This window comes from Rhea pennata, chromosome 2 (assembly GCF_028389875.1).
Source record: "Rhea pennata isolate bPtePen1 chromosome 2, bPtePen1.pri, whole genome shotgun sequence".
NCBI classification, from domain to species: domain Eukaryota; kingdom Metazoa; phylum Chordata; class Aves; order Rheiformes; family Rheidae; genus Rhea; species Rhea pennata.
Genome location: NC_084664.1, coordinates 62,629,983 through 62,657,807, shown reverse-complemented (window position 1 = coordinate 62,657,807; position 27,825 = coordinate 62,629,983). Strand labels below are relative to the sequence as shown.

At 36.6% G+C, this 27,825-nt stretch overlaps 1 protein-coding gene across 1 annotated transcript in view; it reads right to left on the bottom strand.

Moving 5' to 3' along the window:
- The window catches only part of ABCA13 (ATP binding cassette subfamily A member 13), a 200,976-nt gene that overhangs the window by 71,468 nt on the left and 101,683 nt on the right, over window positions 1–27,825 (bottom strand). The window contains exons 35-38 of the mRNA XM_062567937.1: window positions 23,922–24,012; window positions 4,119–4,365; window positions 3,139–3,228; window positions 2,256–2,328 (exon numbers count right to left, since the gene is read on the bottom strand). Of these exons, the coding sequence (XP_062423921.1) occupies window positions 2,256–2,328; window positions 3,139–3,228; window positions 4,119–4,365; window positions 23,922–24,012 (501 nt within the window). The remainder of the gene's footprint in view (window positions 1–2,255; window positions 2,329–3,138; window positions 3,229–4,118; window positions 4,366–23,921; window positions 24,013–27,825) is intronic.

Sequence of the window (27,825 nt, the reverse complement as noted above, 5' to 3'; positions counted from 1 at the left end):
ATATACATAAAATCATTAAAACACTCAAAAATCTGTAGCACTACATTTAGCCATATTTTTGAACTTGCACTCAGACTTTACGGCATTGCTTTTCAACTGTATTTGCCTTTCTCAGCTTTGATAACTTTTCTATAAATTATGTACAGTTTTATGTTTATAAGGCATCTAAAATAATTGTAGCTGTCACCTACATATCAGAGCCACCTTTGATTTCTCTTGCAACTCTTAGCTTTGTTTTGAAAGCATCAAAACTTTTATACAAGTTTGGAAAGGCTTACAGCAATGAAAAAGGCAACAAGACCTATGGTTGTTATTACTCACCTGCTGGGTCTGAAAATAAACACAAAAAGAGCACAAGATGAATACAGGATGAAAATTCTAATCCATACAACTTTTTTTTTTTTTTTTTAAGGAAAATGTTTTCTAATGATTTTTGTGATATTCTTACTGATCCATGGTAAAGGAATCAGATATTATAGCCAGAGGTTTGGGAAACCTCATAAATAAAGATAACAAAAGAAAATTTTTAATATTTATTTGACATATGAACCTTTTACAAGGCAAAAGTCACTATCAGAGATTCTGTTTTTCCACAGCTCACAGACAGAGGCTCTGGCTCCATTGGTAAGTGGCTTCTTCCTGCTAACACACTAAGAGGCCTCACCTGGAGGCTGAATTCCTATTCTCATTTTAACCTTTTTGTGTTCTAAATATATGTGTCTACTATAAAAAGGAAACATGTTCCTTGCCTAGCAAGTCAAAAATCAGTTTTTCCCCCTTCTGCTTTTCTCAAAACCATAGAACTAAACTTCAGATCCAATTCTTATTCTAAGTAACTTCTTTCTTTAGTAAGGATATAAATATTAGGTGCAATGGTCTCATTTAGGCAAATAAATTTGTCTGCATAGCCTCAGTTTCACATCCTCATTTATTACTCTTCTCAACTTCAGTGCAAGTCAGCAGGCAAACTCACTAGTCATGACAGTCAGAAATTCTCTCCCTTTCAAGATCTTTTCCTTCCTCAAAGGCTATTTGTAAATATTAGATCCAAAGCAAAACCAAATTCCAATAATAAAATCTCAGTCACAAGCAGATCTCCTCATAGCTTCTGTCAGCTGCCCTTTCCCTTTTGAAAGTAGACAGTCTTCCGGCTTGTCAACGGTTATGTTTTAACCATGTACTTGCACATTTTGTAAGCAAAGTCCTGTATTGCATTTAATGTGAAGTTCTGTCTGCTGCCAAGAGCTCAGCCATCCTTCATTCGTGTTACTTTAGATCAGCCTAGACTCATCTCTCCTGTACACATATATTTTCTATCTGGTTATCCTGAATACTATAGAGCTGTTTCTAAGCTTTCCACTCTAGTTTTAAGAACTGCTGGTTAACGGAAAGTAAAGTGTTTCACAAAATGGTTTCATGGTTTTCCTGAGGACATATGAAGTCAGGAGTTTCATACTCCACAGCTGTAGGACAGCCTCCCAAAACAAACTGTCCCAAAATGAAGGGTTATAAAGGTTTCCAGGATATTCTGAGATGTCAGTCATGTCAATTCTAGTCACTGCCTGTCTTAGCTCCTTGAAAGAGCGTATTCCACTTTGTAAACATTGCAGTATGTTTTAGTATAACAAAGCATTGGGTTACATCACTAACATTTTTCAAAAAGTATATAGTTTATTCCAGATGCAAAGCTTAAAGAAAACTCAAAATCTGATTAGTTCTACATCTCAGTGTCATTTTTACTGCTACTACAGACTAAAGTCAGTGAACTATTAGGTATTGGTTTAGTCAGTCTTGACATTCAAATTTATGCAAAACTGCACTTCAATATACCTTATGTGAAAGTGTATGCTGCTGTCTTTTTCTTGTTAATTTGTTTCCAAGATATATGTTTCACACAAAGCACCATCACAATAACTCATTTCTCAGAGAGGCAGTAGTTTTACAACATTAACACAATAGCTGCAGACTTTCTGCCAAGACTGTTCAGGTCCTTTCCCTGAAGACTTCAGAACATGTAGCCCAAACATTACAAGAAATAGAAGCAAATCTCCAATTATAACAAAGCCCTGAGGGTTTACTTCCTTATCTCCTTCTCTCAGAACTGCCTCCTCTTCAAAAAGAAAAGAATCAAGGAGAAAAAAGATATATGTGTATGTATGTGTATATAAACACATACATATATATATACACACACAATTACATGGATGCCTGCGTGCATACTATATACTATGCATATTATATATAAAAGGACATACCACCTGCTCAGCCACACAACCACATGAATATTGGTGTGAAGTAGATTCCATCTGCCAACATGAATTATTTTTCCTAATGCAAAAAATCATAACAATAGGAATAACCATTAAGACAGAAAAATACACTACTTAACAGAAAACAAAACACAGAGCAACAAGTGTGCATGGCATACGGATCACCTTCTTCGTATTCTGTTACAACAGCAGTTAGGCATGAAGCTATATCAATTTTGTTCATTTGGACCAAAGTAAAGTCACTAAAGTATTTATGCATAAAAGCAATGAATTAGCTGTACACCTGGTGTTTGCATGCATAAGATAAGTGAATCATGGTCACCACTCTGCATTCCTAACTTGAGAAATCTGGAACTCTTCTTAATAAGCACCTTAATTATTGTCTAACCTTCAGTCATGTAGATACCAGACTTGATCAAAATCCTCCTGAAATTAATGGGAAAGCAGTCACTGACTTCTAAAGGGATTTGGATTGGACCTTTAATAAAGAAGTCTACTTATGTACGTGGATGCTAGCTTCTTCATCACAGCATATTTGTTATTAATCTCATCATGCTAAGAAAAGCTTAAGATAGTTCAAATTATATAGAATAAAATATTGAATTTACAGCTTATTTACAACATTTATTTTTACCATTCTTTTACTTTCAGAGCCATAAATATTTTAAATTATTTTTTAGCAGATGCATTCAGTAAAAATTATTCTTAGTCCCAACTAATGGCTAGTGATTTTTTACTGTTACGTTTTATGGAATAAAATTGCTATTATTGTTTTTTCATCAACATTAGAACTTCTCTGTCAAATTAGCAGCAAGAGTTAAATCAGCATAGAACAGTTTTAGTAATTAGTTACACTGTACACAGTTACCCTTGTTGTGCATGTATACATGTGTGGTCCAAATCAGAGAAATGTCTCAGTAGGATCTGAGAAAGGTCTCCTAGGTTATCATCTTCAGTGCTGCTTGAAGTGGGCCACAGAAAACAAAACAAAACCCAAACATATTAATATTATGTTACAACTAATAGAGCTCTAACAGAACAATATTTAGTTCTATTAACTCCTTCAAGACTCTGACATGTTTAACAAGAAATTAAAGAACTACAAAACCCATACATAAGGAATATATCAAAACAATGAAATGATCTCTTTTCAAAAAACTAAGACAAAATGTTTACATATAAAGAAAATTCAACACAATTATTAAACAAATATCAGCTTCTCAGAGCTTCTCATTATAAATATGCAATCCTAACTATGTGCACGCCTTTTTTGTCTTTTGTTTCATTTATAAATTCGAACAGCATCATGTTATCTTTATGAAGATATTTGGATATCTGTCCGGTAGAGAAGAATATCTGTATCTGTGATATGCAGTTGATACAGACAGAGTAATTCAGAGCTGAGCTACAGATACCGTAGATACCAGAAAAATTATTTTAAAACCAGCTTAGTAGGAAAGGCACCAGGCTTTCTAACTACTGTATAGCACTCCTAAACCTGAGAAATTTTTTTTGAGAAAGTGCCTTCAGATAACAACAGCTAAATAAGATGAAGCATGGAAAGAGTTAATACACTTATGCATTTATGTATAAGTACTCATGGCTGGAATTGAAGCAGAATACCCAACCCATATTGCTCCTCAAGGAAATTCTGTGTGTAATACTTTTCTATTTTTAGGTCCCCATCATAATAATCTACAATAATGTAATAAGCATCTGAAAAATAAAGTTATTGTGAAAAATGAACTATTTTTCTTCCTAGAGAGCAAACAGCCTTTAAAATATGAGGACTCAAAGGTAAATGTCCCAGAATCCCGGATTATTGATGACGATGGATGAGCTCTTTACCTAAAGAAGGATTCTGCTTTCTCATAAAGTCCTGGTGTCAGCTTGAGCGAAGGGTAATCAATAGCCAGTGGCTTCACACTAAACAAGGCCATTGCCATTGCAACAAAGAGAACAGGCAGCAGAACATTTGACAGACTCCCTCTCCAGTCTCGCCTAACATGGTGAAACTTCTTCATCAGAAGGGCAACAACTTGCACGAGAACAAGACTGGCTCCACGCACACTCAAGGCATGCGTAAGTGAGATATCTGAGTGAGGCAAAAATAAACAAACATGTAAATAAAAGATCTTTTGACAAATGTAAAATGTAAGTTTTCATATGCTACTACAATTTCTTTTATAGAACACAATAGTCTCTTTGACAGAGAAATAAAACTAAACAAACCTACACTATTCTTCTGGATGGAGTACCACAATCCCCATAGTATAGCTAATTAGTTTTAGCTATAAAGGGAAAACAGATGTTCAGCCAACATTACATCTCATCGCTATAGCTCCCTGTGTACAGCTAAAAGAGTAGAGTGCCTGTTTTCCTCTAGTCCTCACATTGGTACAACCATTCCTCTGCATTGTCACCTTTGCTCCTAAACAAATGACTATGATAAATTCAGCCTCTATTAGCACCATGGTCTTGACCTCCCACTGAAATCCATGGTAACTTTTTCAGAGGGATTTCAGCAGGATATCTTCTGTAAAATGTAACAGAGCATTGCAGATGCTAGAGATAAGAAATCCCATCAGAGCACACCCTTCATTTTTTTTGCCTATACAGGACTGATAACATCTCCTAATACGTTAACCAATACAACTTGCATAATTCCAGTCTTTGGGCTGTCCCTCTCACTCCTACAGAGGCCTTTCCACAGCTTATTACATCTCACAGGTCGCCGTTTCCTCTCTTAGTTTCGTTTCACCTTGTTGTTTCTGTTAGACATGTGATTCACACCAATTACTCTGCCTCCATGTCAACTCTACTGTCTTTTAAGTAGAAACAGGTTATTATCAGCACCTCCTTAGCCATGGCCTTGCTGGACTGGATATTCCTTCAGCTTCCTTCCTTGCCTAAATAACAGTAGTGGCTGGTAGATTTATTGCTGCAGGTATTTGCATCGTAACATAATGAATAGTGCGTTTATAGCAGTGCTCAAAAACCATATTGTATTTCATGTTCCCTTGTGATTTGTCTCTTGTCATCTTCCTTTCTACATGTTGAGCTCACTATAAATAGCTTTTCCAGGCTACATTTCAACAACTACTTGCTTGGAGCTTTCAATTAGCCTCAGAGTAACTGTCCCTCACCTCACATTTTTTATTCCTGAACTTTACTCTCAGGAGAAATAGTTTTGGGGGAGGGGGGAGAAGCAGACAACAGGAGGATGAATTTCTGTCAGAAGGTGGTCTTTGAGCAATACAGCACAAAGTCTGCACTCACACTCAGACAACCAGTGCGTGGGCCACAAACTTATCGTTTCTTCTGTTAAAAACTATGTATTTTGCCATGAGAAATTATAATCATAATTCAAGTAATCTGCGGCTTCCAGGGTTTGGGCATACATAACAGGAGCTGGGTAACACAAGCCTTTGTGGCAACATAGAATAGTCCACAGGGCTTTCCCAAGGTTATAAGACCTTGGCAAAAAGTTAAGCACCACATCCACCTCCAAGAGCAAAGAAGAGGATTGTGTAAGGTCTGATTGTGCCTCATTGCACGCACGCACGCAGGCACGCGCGGCTGCAGAAACACCATCAGGGCCCTGGTGCTCCCCGGGCAGGGATGGGGCACACCGTGGGCTGTGGCCAGGGGTCCCAGACCTTACTGCTGTCTGCAGCTGCCTGCTGGGAGGGCACAGGGAGGATGGAGCAGATGGGTCTCAGAACCACACAGGGGACAGACAAAAGGCAACGGGCACCAGGTGGAGTACAAAAAAAACCCCAAATTAATAAATATGAGGAAAAGAAGATTTTTACTGTGAGGGCGACCAAACTCAAAACCAGCCTGGACAAGGCCCTGAGTAACCTGCTCTCTCTGGACATGTTCTGTGCAAGAGGTTGGGCTGGATGCCCTCTGCAAATCCCTTCCAACCTTATTCATTCTCCAGTTCCTTCTCCAACTTATCAATTCTCCAACTATTTCTAAACAGTTAATTTTCTTCTTCCTTGCGGGAGGGGGGAGGGGGGGTACAGTGTGAGTTTTGTGTGGAAGATACAAAACAGTATTTATTCCACAACTGAATGGCATTTACTTTTTCTCCTGAAATTTCCACAGAACAGAAATTCTATCTTCAAACAGTTTAATTATAACCTTAACCTTGTTACTTTACCTCCTATCATGAATGGGATTTAAGATTTTGGTCCTTCATAAAAAGAAAAAATAGTTACAGAATTCAGACTCTGGTTTAACATTCTAGTACTCCAATCAAGAATGCTTACATTTTGAGCTTGAAATCTAGCTTCACTGTAAATGAGATCAGTAGGAGGACACAATCTTAGTAAAAGAAGGATTTTTTTTTAAAAGCAGACTTCCTATGAACATTTTAAGCTCCTTGAATAATTATAGTAAGATTTTCATTTGACACAAGACTGACACAACACATGGAAGTAGAGTAAGTTTCAAAGGATAGGTGTTTTTAGAATAAATCAGGTCCTGTGTCTCCAGCTGAGCATCTCTGAAATTGCAAAATATATCATCTCTCATTTTTCAAAGTGTAGTGAAATGTCAGAAAAGGACAGAGAGGAAGCATACAATGAGATTCATATTTATCATAGTCCTGGACCTGTTCATAGTCTATAAGCATGAAATGAGTGAAAGATGCTTCAAAATATCTGCCCCTTTGGATCTTTGAAAGAGGACTATGAAAGTTATTTACAGAGGCAGAAAGGGAAATCAAAGCTAGCATTCACATTTTTCCTTGACAAAGGGAACGAAGAGAAACAATAAATTAATTCAGATTGCAACAGGAAAAGAAATTATCATCCTAAATAATAATAATGGTCTATTTTGTCCAATATTCTCACTTATACTTAATGTTTCTAACCCTGGCCAGCCCAGATACATCACAAGATGATGTAGGAAATCTTTATACTAAAAGTAGATGTGTATCTCAGGCATTTTTTTCTTTTTTTATGATTTCTTCTCTAAAAAGCATGCTTAAAATTCTTATGAACAAATGCATCAAATCTCCTCCTAAATTATCTTAAATTTCAATCTTTGTGACCTTGAACTCTGACATACCATTGTGTTTCGTGTTAAAATATATATATATATATATATATATGCATACATATATATGGATATTAGATTTTTTTTAATCTGTTTTGAATTTATTCTGTTTGATAGTACTGGATATATTCTTAAATCTTTTTTTAGGAGACAGGTTATAGAAATTCCCAGCCCATCTTCTGCATAAACAATACCGACCTTTCAGTCTCCTCTTACAAAAAACTTTATGGTCCTAATCACTGTCACCGCTTGTCTTAGGTCCCCTTGCATTACTGCTATATCAGTCTTGAGATATGTAGTGTTTAGCATTGCTTAGTCTCAGATGGGGGAGTACTACTGATATATGTAATAGCACTATGCATTCTTGTATTGATCTTGTGTTCTCTATGCCTTTATATCATTCTGTCTGACTGCAGCTATACTGCAGTTTGCACTGGGCTTTCCATAACTGGAAAACTCAAAATGATTTTTGAGATTCCCAAGATTCTGAATCACTTGAAAAAAGAAAAAAACTGAACTTGATTTCTGTGCCCACTTGGCATTTAACCCTTCACATTCCTTTGTCCTACATGCATAGTCTAATATTTTCTTCTAACTAGAACCTATGCAGTGCATCTTTGGTTTATAAAGCTTAGAAATAATTCACCACCTATATTTGATATATATGCCAGGAGGGATAAATGAAGGCCATATTTACGAGAAAATATTTTCCCATTACCACTGATAATCATAAAGGCTAGAACAAGACCAGCTGACCTCTCTGTTATGAAGTCAATTTTTATGCAGAAAGCTTGTAGAAGTAGTCGCATGAATAATTTAGATCATAAAATTAAAAATCTGACCCAACTACTAAAAGCTATCATGCTTGACTTATGATTGCAATTATATACAAGAAGTGCAATTATTTTCACAATGAAGTTGTACTTCCAAATTCATCCAGACTCTCCTTTTGCATTCGGGAAGAGATTCCTAGCACTTTCAAGTTCACATAGTTAATATACTGACCTTACTGCTCTGTTTCTCAATGTGTCCTAAAATTTTGGGAATGAAGAATTTGAGAATCCTTACCTACAGGCTGCTCTAGAATTAGGAGCAAGGTACTATAAGAGCCTAACAGCCGTAAAAGGTCTTTTTCCCTCTCTGTTTTTTTGCACTTCAGCTGTATGATTCTACACTTCTTTGATGACAAAAAAAAAATAAGGAAAGAAGGGCTATGCAAAGGCTACCTTAACAACATGGAGTAAATATTTTAGGTTCTGCTTCAGTCGTTCTGACATTTAGGCAAGTAATTTAGGGGAAATCCAAATTTTGGGAAGATAATCCTGGAACAGAAAATACCTTGGGCAAGACAGTTGAGCTTGCTTTCATGAAACTGGGTTACATTTTGAACCTATATAGATTAATTTGCTTACCAGAAATGCTATGCCAACAACTACAGCACTTGTAACTACAGAGCAAATTAGTAAAACAGCATATTCTGAAGCTAAAGCATTGCTATCTGTCATATCTCCACAACCTGGTGGAGAATCACCCTCATGGCTCAGACCTCCCAACCTGATTTCCTCAAGCAAGACTGATCAGAGGATTTCCTTTCTTTAAGACATTCTTATTGCTCAAGATATCACATATTTAATAGTTTAGTACCCTGCAGGGCACTGAAAGGACAGCGTGACGTACATAATTGACTTCGACTGGAAAAATCAAGGAATAACCAACATAATCAGAAAAATACACTGAATAGTATTTACAAAAAAAAAAAAAAAAAAAGAAAAGAAAAAGAAAAGCTACAAAGCAGACTTATAATGTAACGTTCTCTAAGCTATTTGGTTTTGCTTTTCTCAGAGAAACAGGTGTGAATGAAAGCTCATCTGTAGGCAAGAAGCTCAGAACTACCTAACTAACCATTTATAAGAAATAATTTTCTCTAATACACTGAAGTTAGGTCCTTACATGAGCTACTCAAAGTAATCTGCAAAATGCTGAAAAACTAGCATGATTGTGTCTGAAACTAAGTGACAGGAATACTTCTCAGTCAACTACTTGAAGAGCTAAAAGGAAGGACATAAAAGAATTTTTTCTGCAGAATACAAATGTAAAACACATAAGTGTTAGAGGACAACATATCTAAAGTTCTGTTCCCCAATAAAAGGATTTTTTTTTGCTAGATTATTACCAAGACAGTGACAGAGTTGCATCCAAACAGCAGCATTAAATCTTGGATGCTGCTGTTTGCATCTGGGATTTTCATTCAGGTTTGTTGCAGGTGGTAAACACATTGAACAGACTCACACAAGGCATATAATTAAATGGTAATAGAAAATATGTTCTTAATATCCACTAAAAAAGAAGGGAAAAAAAAAAATATAATAGACATAGCAGGATTTTGTCTCCTTCCTTATCATTCTTTTATTTTAGTTCTTTACAAAGCACTATGCCATAAACTGAAAAACATAGTGCAACACTCAATACTTGTGCCAATCTGTTAGGAAGTAAATGAGCTGTGTTCTTTGTTTTGTTGGAGGAGGGGGAGAAGTTAAAGAAGAAATTTTACAGTCATCATTTCAGATGAAATATGACTGATACAAACACTTCAACCATGGATCTGAAAATACTTCACTCCTCTTGCATACTGATGATCACATTAACCCTACCTTCAGAGAGAGAATTTTGGGATACTTAGCTAGCAAACTGGAGAACAATTAAAACCACAACTATTTCTTGGATACCACCAATAACTATTATCTAGATTCTCAACAACTCATGAAATAGATACATTGCTATTATTAATACAAGTTAAGCTGTGATAGATGCGAAAATATGGAATCGCATCTTCAACACTGCAGACATTTCTGCAGCAAGTATCCCGAAAAGATTAATCCCTCCTCCAGTCCGCCCACAAAACACCTCTAGGACTTCTGTAGGGTTTACTAAATAAACTTGAGCAGAGAGGAGACCATCTGAATCCACCTCTTCCTACAACAGTCCAATGTCAGAGTAAATCCATTTCAAAGTACATGCATTCCCTCCTCTATAAACACATTCACCTCAGTTACTATGCAGTTACCAAGAAAAGTGACAGAGCCTAGGAAAAACAGCGTAACGGAGTCAGGAAATATTTGTACCATATTTCGGCTTTAGTGTAATTCATACCACATAAGAGCTTAAGTTTCCTGTATAATCGCTGAAATGGGATAAACTGGAGCACAACAGATGAAATATCTCCAATAGATAGCATGTTGATTTATGAAAATGATTCACAAAAGAAAGAAGCAAAGACAGCCTGGATGAAAACAGCAACGGAAGGATTTTATATAAACACACACACCCTGACACACTAGCAAACATCTACAAAGTAATTGGAACAGGAGATTCTTAGAGTAGGAATCAAGCTCGAAATGTTTACCCAGCTTTTACAGATACAATATTTTCTAAGTTGGAATACACTGTTATCAATATTATACAAATACCTGAGGTCCACTGAATGTAAGTCAGATTTGTCAGCAGTTATAGAAATTGCAGATACGCTAAAAAATAGATCTCAGTTTTCCCTTTCTTTACTTCTTCACAGCCATTTATGATTGTGTAAAGTAGACATGTTATATCGAATCAAGTATTAATTTAGGTATCTATAATACCTATATAAGATACAAAGAAGAAATGTAGTCCTCTAAAATTCACATATAACATAAATACTGTAATATATTGAGCATTTTCTGATGGTCTTTATCTTCTGTTTAACGCAAGAATACCCAGTCTCATACCACTGCAAAATCCATTAAGGTTTCTCATTACTGATACCAAAATTACAGTCAAACCTCTGAAAATATAAATGCCACATCATGCAACAGCATTCCATGTGTGGTAATAGATAAGAGGTTTAGAGCAGATGTGTATCACAGCCACTCCCTAGTTTAAGGATAAATTTGGGGAAGCAAAAGAGCCCTAATGCTGTTTAGCAAGTAAATATGGTAGTTAGTGAACTGAGACCTGCTTTTAATTTACAGACCAGATTTATAATCTCACCTTCCCAAAGCTATTTGTCTGCTCATCTACTCACTGCATTCAGCCTTAAAACTAGATTACAAGCTGTCAAAGGTTGCAAGAAGCTGTTTTTATTATTAGTTTTAGTCTACAGGGTGTCTGACACAACAGTGCTTGGCTTTAGGTTGAGTTTCTGAAGTACCGCTGCAAGTACTAAACAGTAATAGTCATCACAACAGCTAGGAAAAGAATCCACCCTAACTGCTGCTGAAGCAGTTTTGCTTTTGACTAGAGGTGTTAGCTGCTGTCAAAACAGCTGTGGTCACTTTTCCTAGTACCAAGATGGGTAGGAATGTACAAACAGAAAAACACTCTACTGAGTTTAAGGTCATTCTGGAACATGCCACTTCTGGTGAGTGAAGCACACAAATACTGTACAAGCATAAATAAATGGGGAAGAGTGGTGCCGCCTGCCTATCCATCACCCTGCAGACCCCGAAAAGAAGCCAAAAGCGTTGTTGCTCTGACAGTCATGGCTGATTCAATGAATCGCAGTCTAAAGTAACATGAGTGGCAAGGCAGTCCAGTCCTGGTAGAGGAGGAGACCTTGGTGAATGCACTGCTTTCATCATTCACAAATGCGGGGTTTCATTTTGTCCTACAGCTGTGACTTTCAATGGTTAATAGTTATATTTCCATGTTTTTGTCCCCTTTGTCTTGATTTATGTCATTTCTGTATATTTCAGTTGGGGCTGTTTGCCAGCCCAAATCACACTGAAAAGAAAGCTGGAATTAAGCACAAATTACCGTTTGGTCTTGTGCAGCCAGCTCTGCTGTGGCCAGAGCACTTTTACCACATATGAGATGCATAGATTCTCTGAAGACAAATAACTGTCAGGTGGACACAATCCTATCTTGCACTGAAAATGAAAAAGTTACTGTTGTTGTAGGAGCTCCAATTCTCTTATTCTGCATTGCCATATGCTGAACTTTCCAAATTAACAAAAAGCTCATGTCAAATTCCAGGAGATGATTTTCCAAATAGATTTGCTTTTATTGTAGTACTATCTTCCCTGCAGTGACGCACTTGCATTGAACTGCTACATGGAGGGGAAGATGAGAGAAAGAGGAGGGAAGAAAAGGAGGAAGAGGGAGAGATGAAAAATAGACATAATGTAGAGGCTACAAAATGGAAGTCTGTTTGCAACACCCAAATTCATCTATCTGTTGTATTCTTTAAACATAAAAAAGCAGAGAAGTACAGTCAATCAGAACTGCCAAAGATGTTCTCAACAGATTTGACAAATAGACCAATCTGGCAGAAAAAAAAGAATGTGTTCATAAATGCACATGCAGATATTTAGCACATACATCTCCTGGGCTAGAAGAAACACTCTATTACAATAAGCAGCACACTTTTTGAGAACAGTTCTTTCTCTTCGTAGTATAAGTGTAAATGAATACTCAGAAAGCTATTATAATCCATCCTACACCTGTAGGCTTAGGTTATATTTCAAGATTGAATCCAGTGCAGACAACAGGGCCACAACCCACAGTATTTTTGCTGTTTGGTGAAGACAGGAAGGAACGAAAAACCAGGAGACAAATACAATCTGGACGTTCTATCTAGCACAACATAAAACATTAAATGCATGATTTAATGTTAAATGTAGCAAGAGTTGAAGGAACTATATATCCAAATCTGGTTCACTCAAGTACTTCTCACTGGTAACTTGCTTTTCAGAAAAGAAACTTTTAAACAGTAGCTATCCAGTTTTGTACTGCAGATTAATTTTGTTATGCAGCTGCCTGTTTGCCATCCAACCCACTGAAATGCTTTTCCTAGCAGAACTCTGAAGCCACTGTTTAAAGCACTTGGGAGCAAGCTTCCTAGTTTCCTCCAACTGGTTGGAGAAACTTGGACAACAAACAGAGCAACCTCCAACAGACTTCAATAGGGCCAAGATTTCACCTGTACAGTCAAGTGCAGGCTTAGTAACTGTCTTCACTTGTACAACTTACATAAGAATTAGCATAATAGGAACAGTGTATTCAGCCTAATGTATTGAAACATCCACAACTAATCTATCCAAGAATATTTTCAGACAGTATCTCTGCTGAAGTTATTCTATTAGAAATAAAATCATCAGAATCTGTGCAGTGAAATAATTCAAAACTGAAAGACGAGCAAATTTCCAGCAGACATTCAATGCAGATCCGCAACTATAGCAAACAATTGAAAAATACATTTGATGACTAATTTTTTCCTCAGGCATTCTGATATATCATAAATAGTGGTATTAAAAAGCTACAACGATCTTGATTAACATAACTTTTTTTTTTTTTAATGCCTTCAATAAATAGAGTAGCTTTGATAAACTATAGAGACGTACAGAAAAAATGAGTACAGGTAAAAAAATTTCCATCTATACAGAAGTCCAACACAAGGTCTATAGAAAATCCTGCTTGCATATACCAAATGATGAATTAACTGGTAACAATGCAATATACAAATCTTATTAAGTTGTCACCTTGTGACCCATATAAAGTTATTGCTGAAACTGTTAGAGAGAGAAGTGAACTCCTAATTCCTAGCTGCTCAGCATACTGACTTTCAGACTAAATCTACTCTGGATATGGTCCCTGTAACTCATAAACTAGAATTTTTTTTTTAGTTTCCAGACATAAAACCTTTTACTCTTGATCTTCAGAATGTTGCTACTATCTACAAAAGAGAAGTGTAACTACTCGAAATATCCTCTCCTGATAAAGAGAAGTTAGCAATTATTCCTGTGATTCTAGTAGTAACAGTATGAAATAGATATCAAAAAAATCCAAGTAACACTCCAGCTCAGAACCTTACCAGAAAGCTCAGCAGTGCAAAGATCAGATAATTTCCCCTATAACAATCCTATGACTCTGTGATTAAATCACAAGTGCTAAACTGCCTTAAAAAACTGCTATTACAGAAACAACAAGGAAAGCAAGAGGCTTACCTGTTTACATGTTATTTTCACACTTTCTGCATTCTGATTTGGTTAAGTATACCACAACAGAAACATTATTGTATCACTAAACTCAACCAAGTTTGTGTGCATCTGCCAAATGATTTTTGAGGCACTTGAACGTAAGGTGTTCTACAAAAATATCCATAAATAAAATATGGCAAAAAGTCCCTATGTTTCCAAAACAATAGTATGAACCTACTTTCAAAGATTCTTACAAGCCAACATCAAAATGCATATTTAAAAGTAAGGCAGTCTCAACATTTTTGAGCGCACATTCGTATACACGACCTGAAAATGAAAACATTTGTTTAGAAGAAAGTATCCACAACATTCCAGAATCACATTCTATAATCACAGAAATGAATAATCTAAAACTAATGTGTTTTTTGTTGGGTTTTTGTAACAGAAGATTAAATGTTCTAGTAAGAGAACTGAGAGAGTAATTTCACCCCAAAAAGTATTTTTGAAGAAGTACTGGACACATGAAAATCTAGTTTCATGGGGAAGCATCATTAGCCTCAAACACAGGCTTGCTAGAAGAACAAAGATATAAGAATACTGCCTCTTCTACATATATATGGTTTTTATGCATTAGAAGAAACAAATTAGAGACTACATTAAGCTCTTTCCCTAGGTAGTGTTCTGTTACAGAATGGGAAGTACCTATAGTCAGATGTCATAAGAGTTTCTTCCCATCATGGAAGAAAAAAATTGACCATTTGCTTTAAATTATTCACATGACCAAAGTTAAATTATCTGAATTGCCTGATGCAGCAGCGTAAACAAGAAAAATATTTTAACATATGCATTTTAATAAGTACATGTGAGTACACGCACACATTATCTTCATCTATAAAAATATAAGTAGCTTTAACTCATACCATTTACACAGTACTCTTGACTCAGCTACTGCACTGGCTGGAAGATGAAGGCCAAGCAATGAATGAGGCTGCCATTTCTTTTTATCTTCATTAATTCAGAGTGCCAGGACCCTGAAAGACCAATTCAGAATCACTGGATCCACTCTGTGGGTCAAGTGCTTGACTACTCTACACTTAAAATCCTTCCATGCTGGAGGCTCCAAATCATTCAGATTCAAACTTGGTCCATTGTTTCACCACTTTCCCCCACTAGGAAGCTCTTCCTGGTGATTAAGCTGAAAGATTTTGGCTGAATGGACATAAGTTACAGATCCTCTTATGCTTTCAAAAGCTTCTACAGCACTTTCCCTCAGTCTCCTGTCTTTAGGCAGAATAAGCATCTCACTTGTGGAGGAGTTAATCCTGGACAGGGAAGGCCCACAGGTGTTCAAGGCCCATGGGAGTTCACACGAACTGCCTCATCAATCAGTGGTGATCCGTACTCTATGTTGTGCAAACCCTAACCGAATAGCACTCCTTAAATATGTTCAGGCCATTCAATCACACTCATTGCTTTAGCTGCTGCCGCAAACTATACCTCTCAAGAGTACAAATTATTCTTAAAAGTAGGATAAGTGATCTGTACAACATACTTTTAGTAAGTTAGTTCTTATCATTATCCTCGTTTCATAAAGACACAAGATACTAAGGAAATCATTTACCTCAAAATTCTGCTCCCATAAAACGGGATTTTCCCCTTGCATTCATTCAGACCTAATTAAATTCACCGTTATTCGTGACTTACAACAGCAGTTTCTTTTTGTGATACAGAATTAAATTACAAAGCTTTTGTTTTCATCAACAATTAATAAGCAATCTTCACACAGCCAGGCTGGCAGAAAAATATCATGTATATTGTCGAATGTGCTTGTTTCCTCTCAGAAAGGTATTTCAAATGTAGTTCATAAATTAGATCACCTTATACATTTTTGTGATGGATAATTTACATAAGGAGTGAGCTTTTGACGCTGATGTTTTATAATGTTCATATGAAGTATTGTAAATGCTTTACCAAAGAGCCTCCTTGATTTACAAACATCATTCTATTTCACAGTACATTAGGCTTTATTATACCTTTTCTCTCTCTCTTTCTCCACTGTATTCATATTCCCTTTATTAAAGTAAGTTAAATTCAGAATATGGAACAGCCATTTCTTTAAATTCATGGATATCCCTTTATAAAGGCATGGTCAAGCTGTATCTGTTCTATGCACAATACTGCATATTTGTCCACCATGATTCAAGTGAACATATTGAATATTTAACAGTTAAAGGGGGGTTAAAAATCAGAGAAATAAAGCAAGACTGAAACATGTCAGCAAAGTGGGATGCCTTCAGAAGAACAAATCATCTATTAAAAAAATAACAATTTTCAACTGCTGAGGCTAGCCCTTAACAATAAATGTTTTCTGGCACCATACCAGAGTCTTTATTTTAATTATCTGAGAGTCAAAATCTCCTCCAACACACAGACTCCACATATACAGGAGAGAAATAATCAGTTAACATGAGAATTACATACTATCTTTAGAAAATTTATACTCCTGAGCAACAGAAAGAGCATAAGCCAAAAAGGATTTCACCATTGATGCTAGGAAATACCTATAATTATACGTGTGGCCAAAGTCACACAGGTGTTACACCAGAAATCATTATCTTGCTCTTTAGTTTTCAGTTTTTCTTTAGGTAACAAATGGCCATATAGTCTGTTTACTGAATGACAGATTTTTGGACATGTTGAGGAAAGGAGGGCAGGGAATGAGAAACCAACTAAAAAGCACGTATGAAGTCATTCGCAAAAGCAATAACTGAATACAGAAATCCTGCCTCTCAGATTTAATCTGCCCTTTAAGGAGAAGTTCTACTTCTCTTGAATTCATTTTTTGATAATAACTACTTAGAAATCATTACAACATGAAATGCAAGACAAGCAGTTCTGCAGAGTGGGAAACAAGCCTCTTGAATATTTCATTAAAAGAGAGTATTTTAACAATACTATGAAAAAGCATAAAGGCTAGCAATAACTTTTCCCTGTCTGATGCTTTCATAATAACCTCAACAAAATGGAGAATGCAAAGGTGACAAGAAATCCTGGAATGCAAGGAAAAGGTTGGAAAAAATAGATCCAGCAGATACAAATGAAAGAGAGAAGGGAACTAGCAACTCTGAGGGAAAACAGAGTTTCCCTCTGGAGAAATTTGCTGTCAAAGGGGAAATCAAGGGTTTATAGACAAGGCTTCTGCTACACAGCTACCCAGTTGAGATGACTTATTCAGGTGTTTTTTCAAGATATTATGGAAGGTATAACAATTACACACTCGCAATTACCTTTGGATAAAAACAGCAACCTTAGTGCATCCAAAGCTATGCGTATCCTTTGTCCTTCAGCTCAAAAAAAAAATATCTGTGCATAGTGGATGAGCTTCCCACTTATTTCACTTCTGAAACATGAACTACTACTAAGTCCAACAATCTAGATTATGGTAAAAGCAAGACAGTAAGTAACCATAAAGAGTATATTCAAAAACACTCTCATATATCAACATCAGGCAGCAAGAGCAGAGAGCCATTAGTATCAAAAACAATTTTTTACTCAAATGGCATTTGAGATGTGCAGAAATACAAAATATAGTCATCACCATCAAAAGTTCCAAGTATTTTAACTCTGGCGACCCACAAATTAAAAAAAAGTCTCTAGATGACCCTGTTTCCTCTAGGCAGTATAGAAAAGGCACCATCTCTCCCATCATAAGACAGGGAGATGCAATGCCTTTCTCTGTTAGTTTTCAATTGCTTAAAGAATCCGGAAATACTCAGTAAACTTCAAACCACAATCTGCAATTTGAATCTTTACCCACTGTACAACACATTTCTTCAAGCAATTCAATTTAAATAAGAGTCCTACATTTTAAGAACAAACAAATCCACCAAATTACACTGTCAAAGAAAGTAGCTACCAACTCATTACTAAGAGTGACCTTTCTAAGGAAAAGATTCAATTTAATCAATAGAACACATTGCTAAGCAATTAATACAATTTTCAAAATAGAAGTTTCAGAAGGAATTACTCTAGTGCTTTGGCCCTTGCAGCACACTATAGTCATGCTTTTAACCGAGTCCCTTTCCTGGCAGGTGCTTTTCTGATCATTTCTAGGGTTGAAGGGAACAGAAGGATAACAAGAGGCCTCTGCAGAGTCTCATCTTCAGGCAGAGACATGGCAAGAAAGGACTCAAAGTTCACTTCTTGCCAGCAATACAGACAGGAATGAGAGGAAGGACCGGAGGTAGAGTATGGGTAGTAGATCAATATTTTACGATTGTGTGAGTACCTCTCTTTACTAGAAAACAGTTGCCTTTCCACCACTTTCCCAGTAACTCTTTAATGTGTGAGCCCTCCTACTAAAGAGCACTCATCCTGTAGATGTAAAGTGGAAAAGAACCAAGCAGCAACTACACAGAAAGCAACTGCTAGGGAAGGTGTTTGGATGAGATTAAGGAAACAGTGGGGAAAAAAAACAGGTGAAAAACATCTGCAGTAAGTGGAAGAACCTGACTACTTTCAGAAGGACATAAGGAGAAGTTACAGTTAGGCATTTAATGAAAAGCAAATTTGTGTAAACCTCAATTAAATAAATTGACTCATCTGATCTGCCAGATCAGAAATCTTTTTGTGCATATTGATAGATAACAACATAAAGAAGCTCCAGCTTATTCTGTGCTTCAGTCACTCTAGAAAGGACAACCGAAAAAAAGTTGAGAAGCATATAGCTAAATAATCAAAAGAAGTGAAATTAAGTTTTCAATATATGCTAGAATCAGTCCAAAATTCCCTGCAATTAAGCAACAACAGAGAAGCTGAAGGAAAAGATTACTTATCCAAGACTTCTAGACCAGCTATTCTGACACCACTTCCTTCTCAGGTGCTCTGTGCTGAATGCAAGTGGTAAAGTGTCACATACACAGTTAAACTATCGGAAGTCTGACATGTATGCTGTGTTCTACACTTAAGAATAATTCTGAACATGTCAATAGCAGTGTTTCAACAGGCAGCCACTTCTTATAGACAGAGCCACTGCTACTAACTGTCTAGTTTTCTGGTTAGAAATTAAGGAAGAACTTGCAAGATGGAGTATTAAAGTATCTATTAGAATCCTTTCAAGTGAATTTTACTTGGAAATGAAAGAAGAGAGTTCCACAAAAACTGATGGTGTGATATAGCCTCAAATATATTAAAACAAACACTCTGCCATCCCTTATTTTTTAATTACAAGGAACACAGAATTTATCATAGTGGATTAATAGCTCTTCTTTAAGAGAAGAGACCACTTGATCACCCAATGGCTGTAAAATTTCATTCTGTTACCCATATACAGAAATCAATAACATCTTTGATGGTAGTGTATTTTCTGAAAAGGCCCCTAATCTTGTGCCAAACGCAGCAGGAGGGGATATATTTCCCTGAGTAGGTTAACTCCAACTGTTAATTAACTTCTAGAAGAAATGCCTGCCTTTATCTTCTGGCTATCTGTTCCTCTTATTTTTCCTTTTGATCCCTTTATCACATCTTCCCCCATAACATTTAGAACCACACCTTAATGGCCAGTATTCTCTATGCATAAAAATTACTTAAGCTCTTTGAACAAATCACCTTCCAGTTACTTTCTTTTTGATAAACCACATTATAAAGGTATCATCAGGACTCAGTCAAGGACTTCATCTCCAATCTCCAATATTCATCATCTTTTATATTCCCTTTCCAAATTCTGAAATGTTTTTTAAAGAATTGATACTTTAAAATATAGAAACAAAAACTGTATGTAGTATTGTAGCATAAGTCTCACCAATATTGTATGGAGTTAAAATGACCTCCTCACGTCCTTTTGTATAAAGCAACACATTAATCATCTTAGCCATGCTGTCTTAAAATGCTTTTGCACCATGATTAGTAGGTAATTTTCAAAGTCACTGATATCACTCCCCATTCTGCATATTTGCTCAGTATTTGGCTGAATCAAAACATATTTTATTTAGAATTGATTCAGCTTCTCAGGTGCTCTAAATCACACTTTAGGACTGTTCTGAGTCATCATTCATTATCATTCTGCCAAGCTCTTGCAGCAGTTATAGGTTTTTTCATGAGTAAGTTTATATTTACTTCAATATTGCTGATGAAAATACCTAATAGCATCAGGCAAAGTTCCAAACCCAGTGAAACCTCACTAAAAACTTACAATTTTTCAGCAAGCAAGCTGTTAGGTTAAATTAGCTTTCAGATGTGCTGTACAAGCACTAAATAATATTTTTCTCAAATTGTAATAGGAGCAATGTAACGTTTTGCCCAATACCTTTCTAAAGAGCTAATACCAGCTGCATCAGAGAAAGGTTTAAGCAACCTCAAAAATTACTGTTATGAATCAACCTGCTTCCAAGGAAATATTTCTCCAAAAATCTTAGTGGGTGACTTACCCAAGAAGCACAAAGATGCATAAGCTTTAATAGCATTTTTATAACTATAGCTATTTATAGCAGAGACACTAATAACTAGCTTTTCTTTTTAATATTATCACAGTCTCAGTCTCTACAACATTTGAAACACACTACCATAAGACATTATGTAACACAAAAAATATTTTATCCTTTTTGAAGTTTCTACAGTTTAATTTCACTGAAGTTCTTTGCCATGTATCAGCATCCAACTACACTCTACTGCCGGAAGAGATTAGATCCAAGGTTGGTATATCCCAAATGTTCTAAGACGTAGAATTCTACAAAATTACTTCATTTTGCTCTTCAGGAAGATAGCTTAATATCTTAAATCTGCAGTATCGGTCCCTTATGATTTAATAAACCCACTCTCTAGCCTACTGCCTGCTTTTCACTTAGGCTCAGAATGTTTTGTTATTTATCCATGCTTCCCTATTTACTCCTCAGACTTGTTCTCAGCTCTCCTGACTGTTTTTTTCACGTATACTGCCTACTGTAGGTTATAATAGTTTTTATTGGCCTCTACAGAGTTGACTTCTCCATTTTCTCAAGGCTACTTGGCTCCAGTGATCTTGTCATTCAGCCACTAGAAGCTCAGCTTAACCTCCTTTCTCTACATGGACTGCATGCATCTATAAAACAATCACTATCACTTGTGTGCCACAGCCATATAGAGATTAATTATGCACGTTCATGTTACAGTACGTGCATGTATTCAGTCTGCATACATTCTTAAAAAGACGACCTTAGCTGTCCCCGTCAAAAGAAAAGGTGAGTTTTAAGTTTTTTACTTAGAATAAAATTAAAAATTATGAACAAGCTTTCTGCAAAACACTAGAAATTACACAGAAAATACACAAAATGTGTTTTTATTTATAGACAAAGTTCACAACATTAAAATGGTCAAAGCAATAATTAGATTAATGAACTACTTCTTCCTGCTAACATTTACACTCAATATAGAACACTGCAATAGATGTATTTAGTTAGATGATTTAGAATGATGAACAAAAACAGGCAGGAGACATCAGTAAAATATGATAGTATCTCACTGAAGTCAGAACTGCTATACTGTCTCATTGTGTATTTTACTGGGTTATATAAAATAAGCTCAGAATTATTTGATTCCCTCTGATTTAAGACAGAACATGAACACCACTCCAGTACACCTTCTGGTCTAGGAGACTAAGACACAACATTCTGTTTTCCCCACACAAATCTGACACCTCAGACCTTGGTTCCAGTAAAGAATACTGGAACCTCAGATCTATGCTTTGTCAAAGTTGCTCTCTAATCCAAATTATTTTACAAATCAAATAGCAGCACCCTGTGATCTCAGTAACACAGCTGTTTGCTCTTGGGGTTTTCAGAAATTTATTTAACTACTTTAACAAGGAAAAGTTTGACTGCCTTTGAATCTGCTTTCAAAGACAAAATTATACAGGTCAAGCTATTGCCCATGGAGTATTCTGGTTAACTTTGACAATGATGGATACCTTTCATGACCAATTCCCAAATCCCTTATGCCTACACTTCACAACTGTCCTTAATGATGAATGACAGTCATCTGCATTGAACAAAAAATTTCCATCACTCTCATCCCCAAAGAAATGCCATTATCATCACGTTTTCTTGCTGTAATTTATCAGACTCAAAAATACAGAGTCTCTAACTACTAGATTCTTTATTAATGTAACTCAAATACTCAACTATCTGCTTTGGAATGCGGACGGTAAGAGGTATCAAATCACTAGGTACATTACACTCTGTTTTCATCACTTTAGGAACTGTAAGTCTTATTCTTTAATGAAAATGTAACATGGAGAAGACAGATTGCTTTGATTTGAAACAGGCTCAAATATCCCATCTGAGCTTTGAAGAAATACCTGAGTTAGTCATAAACTAAAGGAATACTAAAAAATGTATTTTGAATGGAAGGCTTATTCTCACTATTTATAAGAGTGGATATTTTATTTGCTTATTTGCTGAGGTGAGGGCTTGCCAGATTCTTAAGTCTTCATTACTTCAGTGGGGACTGAAATAGGCCACCAAAAATACCATTTTAATATGTCATCCAATAGGGTTTTCACTTTGTGAAAGTGGACTCACACAGGCTACAATTCTCCTTGAAACTAATTACATGTTAGTGGCAGATCCAAATGAATTTCTTATAACAAACAATAAAAACTTGGTTCTAAATTATTATTTCCATTTCAGTAACAATGAAAGGCCTCATTCATAGAGCAGGACCTCACTGTGCCATACAATGTTCCACAAAAACAGAACAAAAAGCACTGCATATAAAACAAATTGTTTGACTTTAACTCAAGAATTCTATAATCTACAAATACATCGAACAAAGAAAGGTGATAACAATAGAGGCATAAGAATACCAGGAACAATGAGGAAATATTGGTCAGCTTGTAGAGGCAGCATCCTAAGCAGACTACAGACTTATGTTTTTGAAATTACTAATGCAATGCTTTACATGAAGAGTGTTTAAGAAAAACAGGGAAATGACTTTATAAATGCTAATGAGGAGCTCCTCCCAAGCATGCAAGGCAGGAAAGGAGAAAGCACAAAGGAGCTCATTTTAAAACATAAATAAATTGGTAAGGGAAAATTACTCCTGGAAAGGAGTCATCAACTACTGCCGACAGGTGATTGATGGGGAACAAGAGGTCTTGAAAATGTGTGGGGGCGTTTTTGTTTTTAGTTTTTTTTTTTTGTTTTGTTTTGTTTTTTGTTGTTGTTGTTTTTTTTAATTTGCACATGAACAGAAATGTATATACCTTTCTAATACCTTACAGACATTATACCTGTGGTACATTTCAGTAATATTTAGCTATTATCAGTAGGTTGAAAAGGGTAATTAGTTGCTAGGAACTGATAGGAGGCAGTATGCTAACACTGATGCAGTGCTAGCATGTGTGTACACACACTGGGGAAGGATGGGAAGACTCTGAGGTGACATAGAGGTGAATCACAGTGAACATATAAAAGTCTGCTCCCCAAGGCAGATCACTCCACTTGCACACACACACAAAATAAAAGAATTGTCAGGTGGACACAGGCAGTATTCTCCACCCGGTTATGCATGCCTCAACTTTGGGAGCTTCATATGTTTATCTTTAGATTTCTGATCTTTAGAAACTTGACTGTTTCCAAAAGGTACTTAATTTTCTACTTACAGGCTGAGTCAACACCATCTGCATGGTCCATGCATGCTGCTCGTAGAACACGTGGCATCTTTTCCGAGTCTTGCAGTAACTTCAGAAATACCTTTCATGAAATAGAAAAAATAATTTAGATTCTGTTTTTTATAAACTATTTTTTTTTCTCCCAAACAAACCAGGTTGTAAGGTATCAGCAACGGCTGCTGTAGCCACCCTGCTGGAACATCACTATAAAATTATACAAAATCTGCAGAAGAGAAACTCTGGGGATAAGGAGAAAGGAGTAAGTACCAACAGATGCACCTATACAAAGTATTGTTTGCCCACATATATCACTGTCTGCAAAAGACTGGCTGCCCTTAATGGACATTTTATGCTGCTAAGCTGTAGTGTATGTTGGAACACAGTTACTGAATGTTTTACAAAGAGCATGTTGACAGCTTCGAGTCTCTTCTGATATCCTAGCTAGAAATCTCTGGGAACAACTGGAATTAATACTAAAGAGAAGTACCAGGTCTTAACAGAATACTAAGTCTAATCTACAAAATCCTACAGAACAGAATCCACAGAGCTCTGAGGAATGTCCACAGATTTATGCAAGGAGATAAGCAGCCTCACCATCTCTATTCTCACCCAGAAATGATCTACGCTCTCTAATGCAGAATGTGAAAGAGTGATTTAGCTCTAAGATAAATGCACTTGTTTTAATACATACTTTGTAGTAAAACTACTAGCACCCCTACACTGAATTGGGAAAAAAAATATCCTGTTTCTTAAAATTGCTATGTGATTTTTTTTAATAAAAGTAACAGTTTAGTAATCTACAGAGTAAAGTCTTAACGGTAGAATCTTCTTAAATGGGGGGACACACACAAGGAAGGAAGCAAACAGTAATAATAAAATATTCAACAGAATGAGGCACTCTTTCAGGAATGCACCTGTGTGGCAAAGGCAGCCAACAGTATCCAGGGCCATATTAGGAAGATGCATTACCAGCAGGGAGATGATCCTTCCCCTCTAGTCAGCCCTGGTAAGACCACACCTGCATCCACTGCCAGGCTGCCCAGTACAAGAGAATTACAGACATAGCGGAGCAAGTCCAGCAAAGGGTCACAAAGGTGGTCAAAAGACTAGAGCATCTGTAATATGAGGATGGTACCCAGCACAAGAGACTTCAGACACAAGCTAAAATACAGGAATTTCCACTTGAACACAAGAAAACACTTCTTCACAGTGAGAGTGGGTGAACACTGGAACAGATTTCCTACAGAAGTTGTGGAGTCTACTTGGAGATTTTCAAAATCTGACTGGACAAAGGCCTGGGCAACTTGCTCCATGTGATCCTGTTTGAGCCTGTGGGTTGGATTAGATGAGGACTAGATGATCTCTAGAGGTCCCTTCCAACCCCACCTATTCTGTGATGCTGAGAATTCACCAACCTTGCTACAAAGAGATCTACTTAAATGATGTATATATACTTTGTCAGGTACATTTGTGTGACCCACTACTCCATGCTTAATCCTGCTTCAGAATTCCATCCACATTAAATCCTTTGAATTTCACAGAAAGATAATTCAAGGCTGAGGGAGTGAGAAGTAAAAAAGCCTGGAATAGCCTCCATAGTGACTCAGAGTTAACACTCATTTCACTTCTTGAGATCCCAAATGAAAAACAAAATTCAGAAATTTCCTATCCAATAACCTTTTGCATTGTATTTTCATGATAACTTATCACAAAGGAATATCATTTAGGAGATTATTTTGAGGAGGTTTTGAAATTGTCAAAAAAAAAAAAGAAATAAAGAAAAGAAAAAGAAAAGTTTGCAACTGGGATAAAAGTTCCCTGTAGTAGTAAAATCAGCCACCTCATTCACTTGCTTTACAGTAAAATCCAGTTTGAGAAGTGCCTGAACTTGATAGTACCTTTAAAATAATCGAATTTCATTTTAACCTCAACTACAGTTCAAACAGGAACTCCAGATTAAAAAAAACTTGCAAATAAAAATCAACAGCAAATGCAGCTACCAGGAGCATATCTAAAAGAACACCAAAAACAAAACCAAATTTTCCTTTCTCTTGATGAAGTAACCTGTTTGGGTTTAGCTGCAAGACCCTCTTATCAGCTATAACATCCTTTTTCCCTTATTTCCCTTATTTCTAAAGAGCTCATACTATAGACAGTAAAACTCAGTCAATTTGAAGTGCTTTATAATTCTGGAAAGATATTTCTTGATTTGTTAAGGTCTGTCTGTTACATAAACTGTATTTTGCTTAGTCAATATAATTGCCATTTAATAGTGGTTATTGATTACCTAGTTACCTGCCAACTTTCAGAGAACACTTTTGGCCATTAACAACTGCAAGGCCTGAAGAAATTTAATATCTCTTGACATTTCTGTATTAGAGCCTGGAGGGAGACTCTTGCTGCCCGAAGCACATCCTAATTGACTGCTTTGGGCCTGCTTACTGATAGTTCTGCTGCACCAGTTCTGTCAAGAAAACCTATCGAAAATGAACTAAAGCCACAAAGGAACTGCTCCTTTCCAGCTAGGACAAAGATTGCATGACAAAATGTTGGCTGCACATAATCCATTCAGTTTCAAAATTCTTGCTAGGGCTGCAGATAGACAACATTTTATTCTTTGATCACAAATTATGCCATTTCAAGAGGGACTGTAGCTACACCTTCAGAAAAAACTCTCCCTGCCTACTGAAGGTAGCTCCACTGCCATAGCTATTCTGATACAGCTACATAGGCAGAAGGCCAGTTGCACTGTCTGATCCTCCTCATAGTATCCAGGCAGCTCTTAAACATCCTATATTAAAGCCAGAAATTATTAGTCACCCTGTAATACAGAAGAAATGGTAATTAATCCAGTGTTGCACAGGATATCATACACAGGAGTAATATTAGCATGAGGATGTTATTAGCACTATGAGTGCCTGCCAAAATACACAGAAGAGACCTGGGAAGGTTGGGACTGGACATCATGACAGAGAAACAACGTGCTTTTCCCCATACCTAAAAGACTGAATGAATTCACCCAAAGTGTCTTCGAGCCTTCAGCAGAACATCCCGTGCCCTCCATACCAAAGCAGTTCCCAGGTTAGCATCTTTAGATGCTTAGATAGCAAGCCCATGTCCTGACCAAGGATTTGCTCAGATGGCTGTATATGGGAAACATGAAGAGATGGACAGTTCCTGCATGCACACACACACACAAATACTCCTGCAAGCTAATTGTGCATGGCAGCTACTGCCTGGTTGAGTCCCTCCCAACTCCTTCTTTGGGAGAGCATCATAAAAAAAAATAAGCCTAGTCCACTGATACAGTGGACAGCATCCCTGATTCTCCACTGTAGAGCCTGGGAACCCTGTCATGCCTTAATAATCTTCCTAAAGCACATCTTCACCTTAAAGGAAAAAGAGTGAAGAAAGTCAAAGTAGGAAAAAGCAAAAGGTAAGTAAAATCTGTAGACAGTCCTTTATAATCTAAAACTACCCAACCGACATTTTGCAAACATTTCTGGGCCATCCTATCCCACAAAGCCCATGTGTATTCTAGAGAAGGGGTGGGTGGGAAAGTGTACCGTGTTTGCTGTCAGTTAATTGGCAACAAGCATCTGACATAGCTCAGAAGCCATGTAAAGGTCCCTCAAAAAATAAGTTGCACATGGAACTAGAACTACACAGAAATAGTGCTTAACCTTCTCCCAGATGTTTTAATCAATTCTTTCACTATGGCTCAGGAGTGTATCAGTGAGCAGAGTGTTAAATACTCATTGTTTTATACCACAAAAAATATCCAAATCTGAAAATCTGAAAATCCTACACTTAAGAAACATTCATCTTCCATTTGGGGAATGTTTCTGTAAGTCATTATGTCTGCAAGTCAGTATGTCTGCCATTTTCTTCGGTA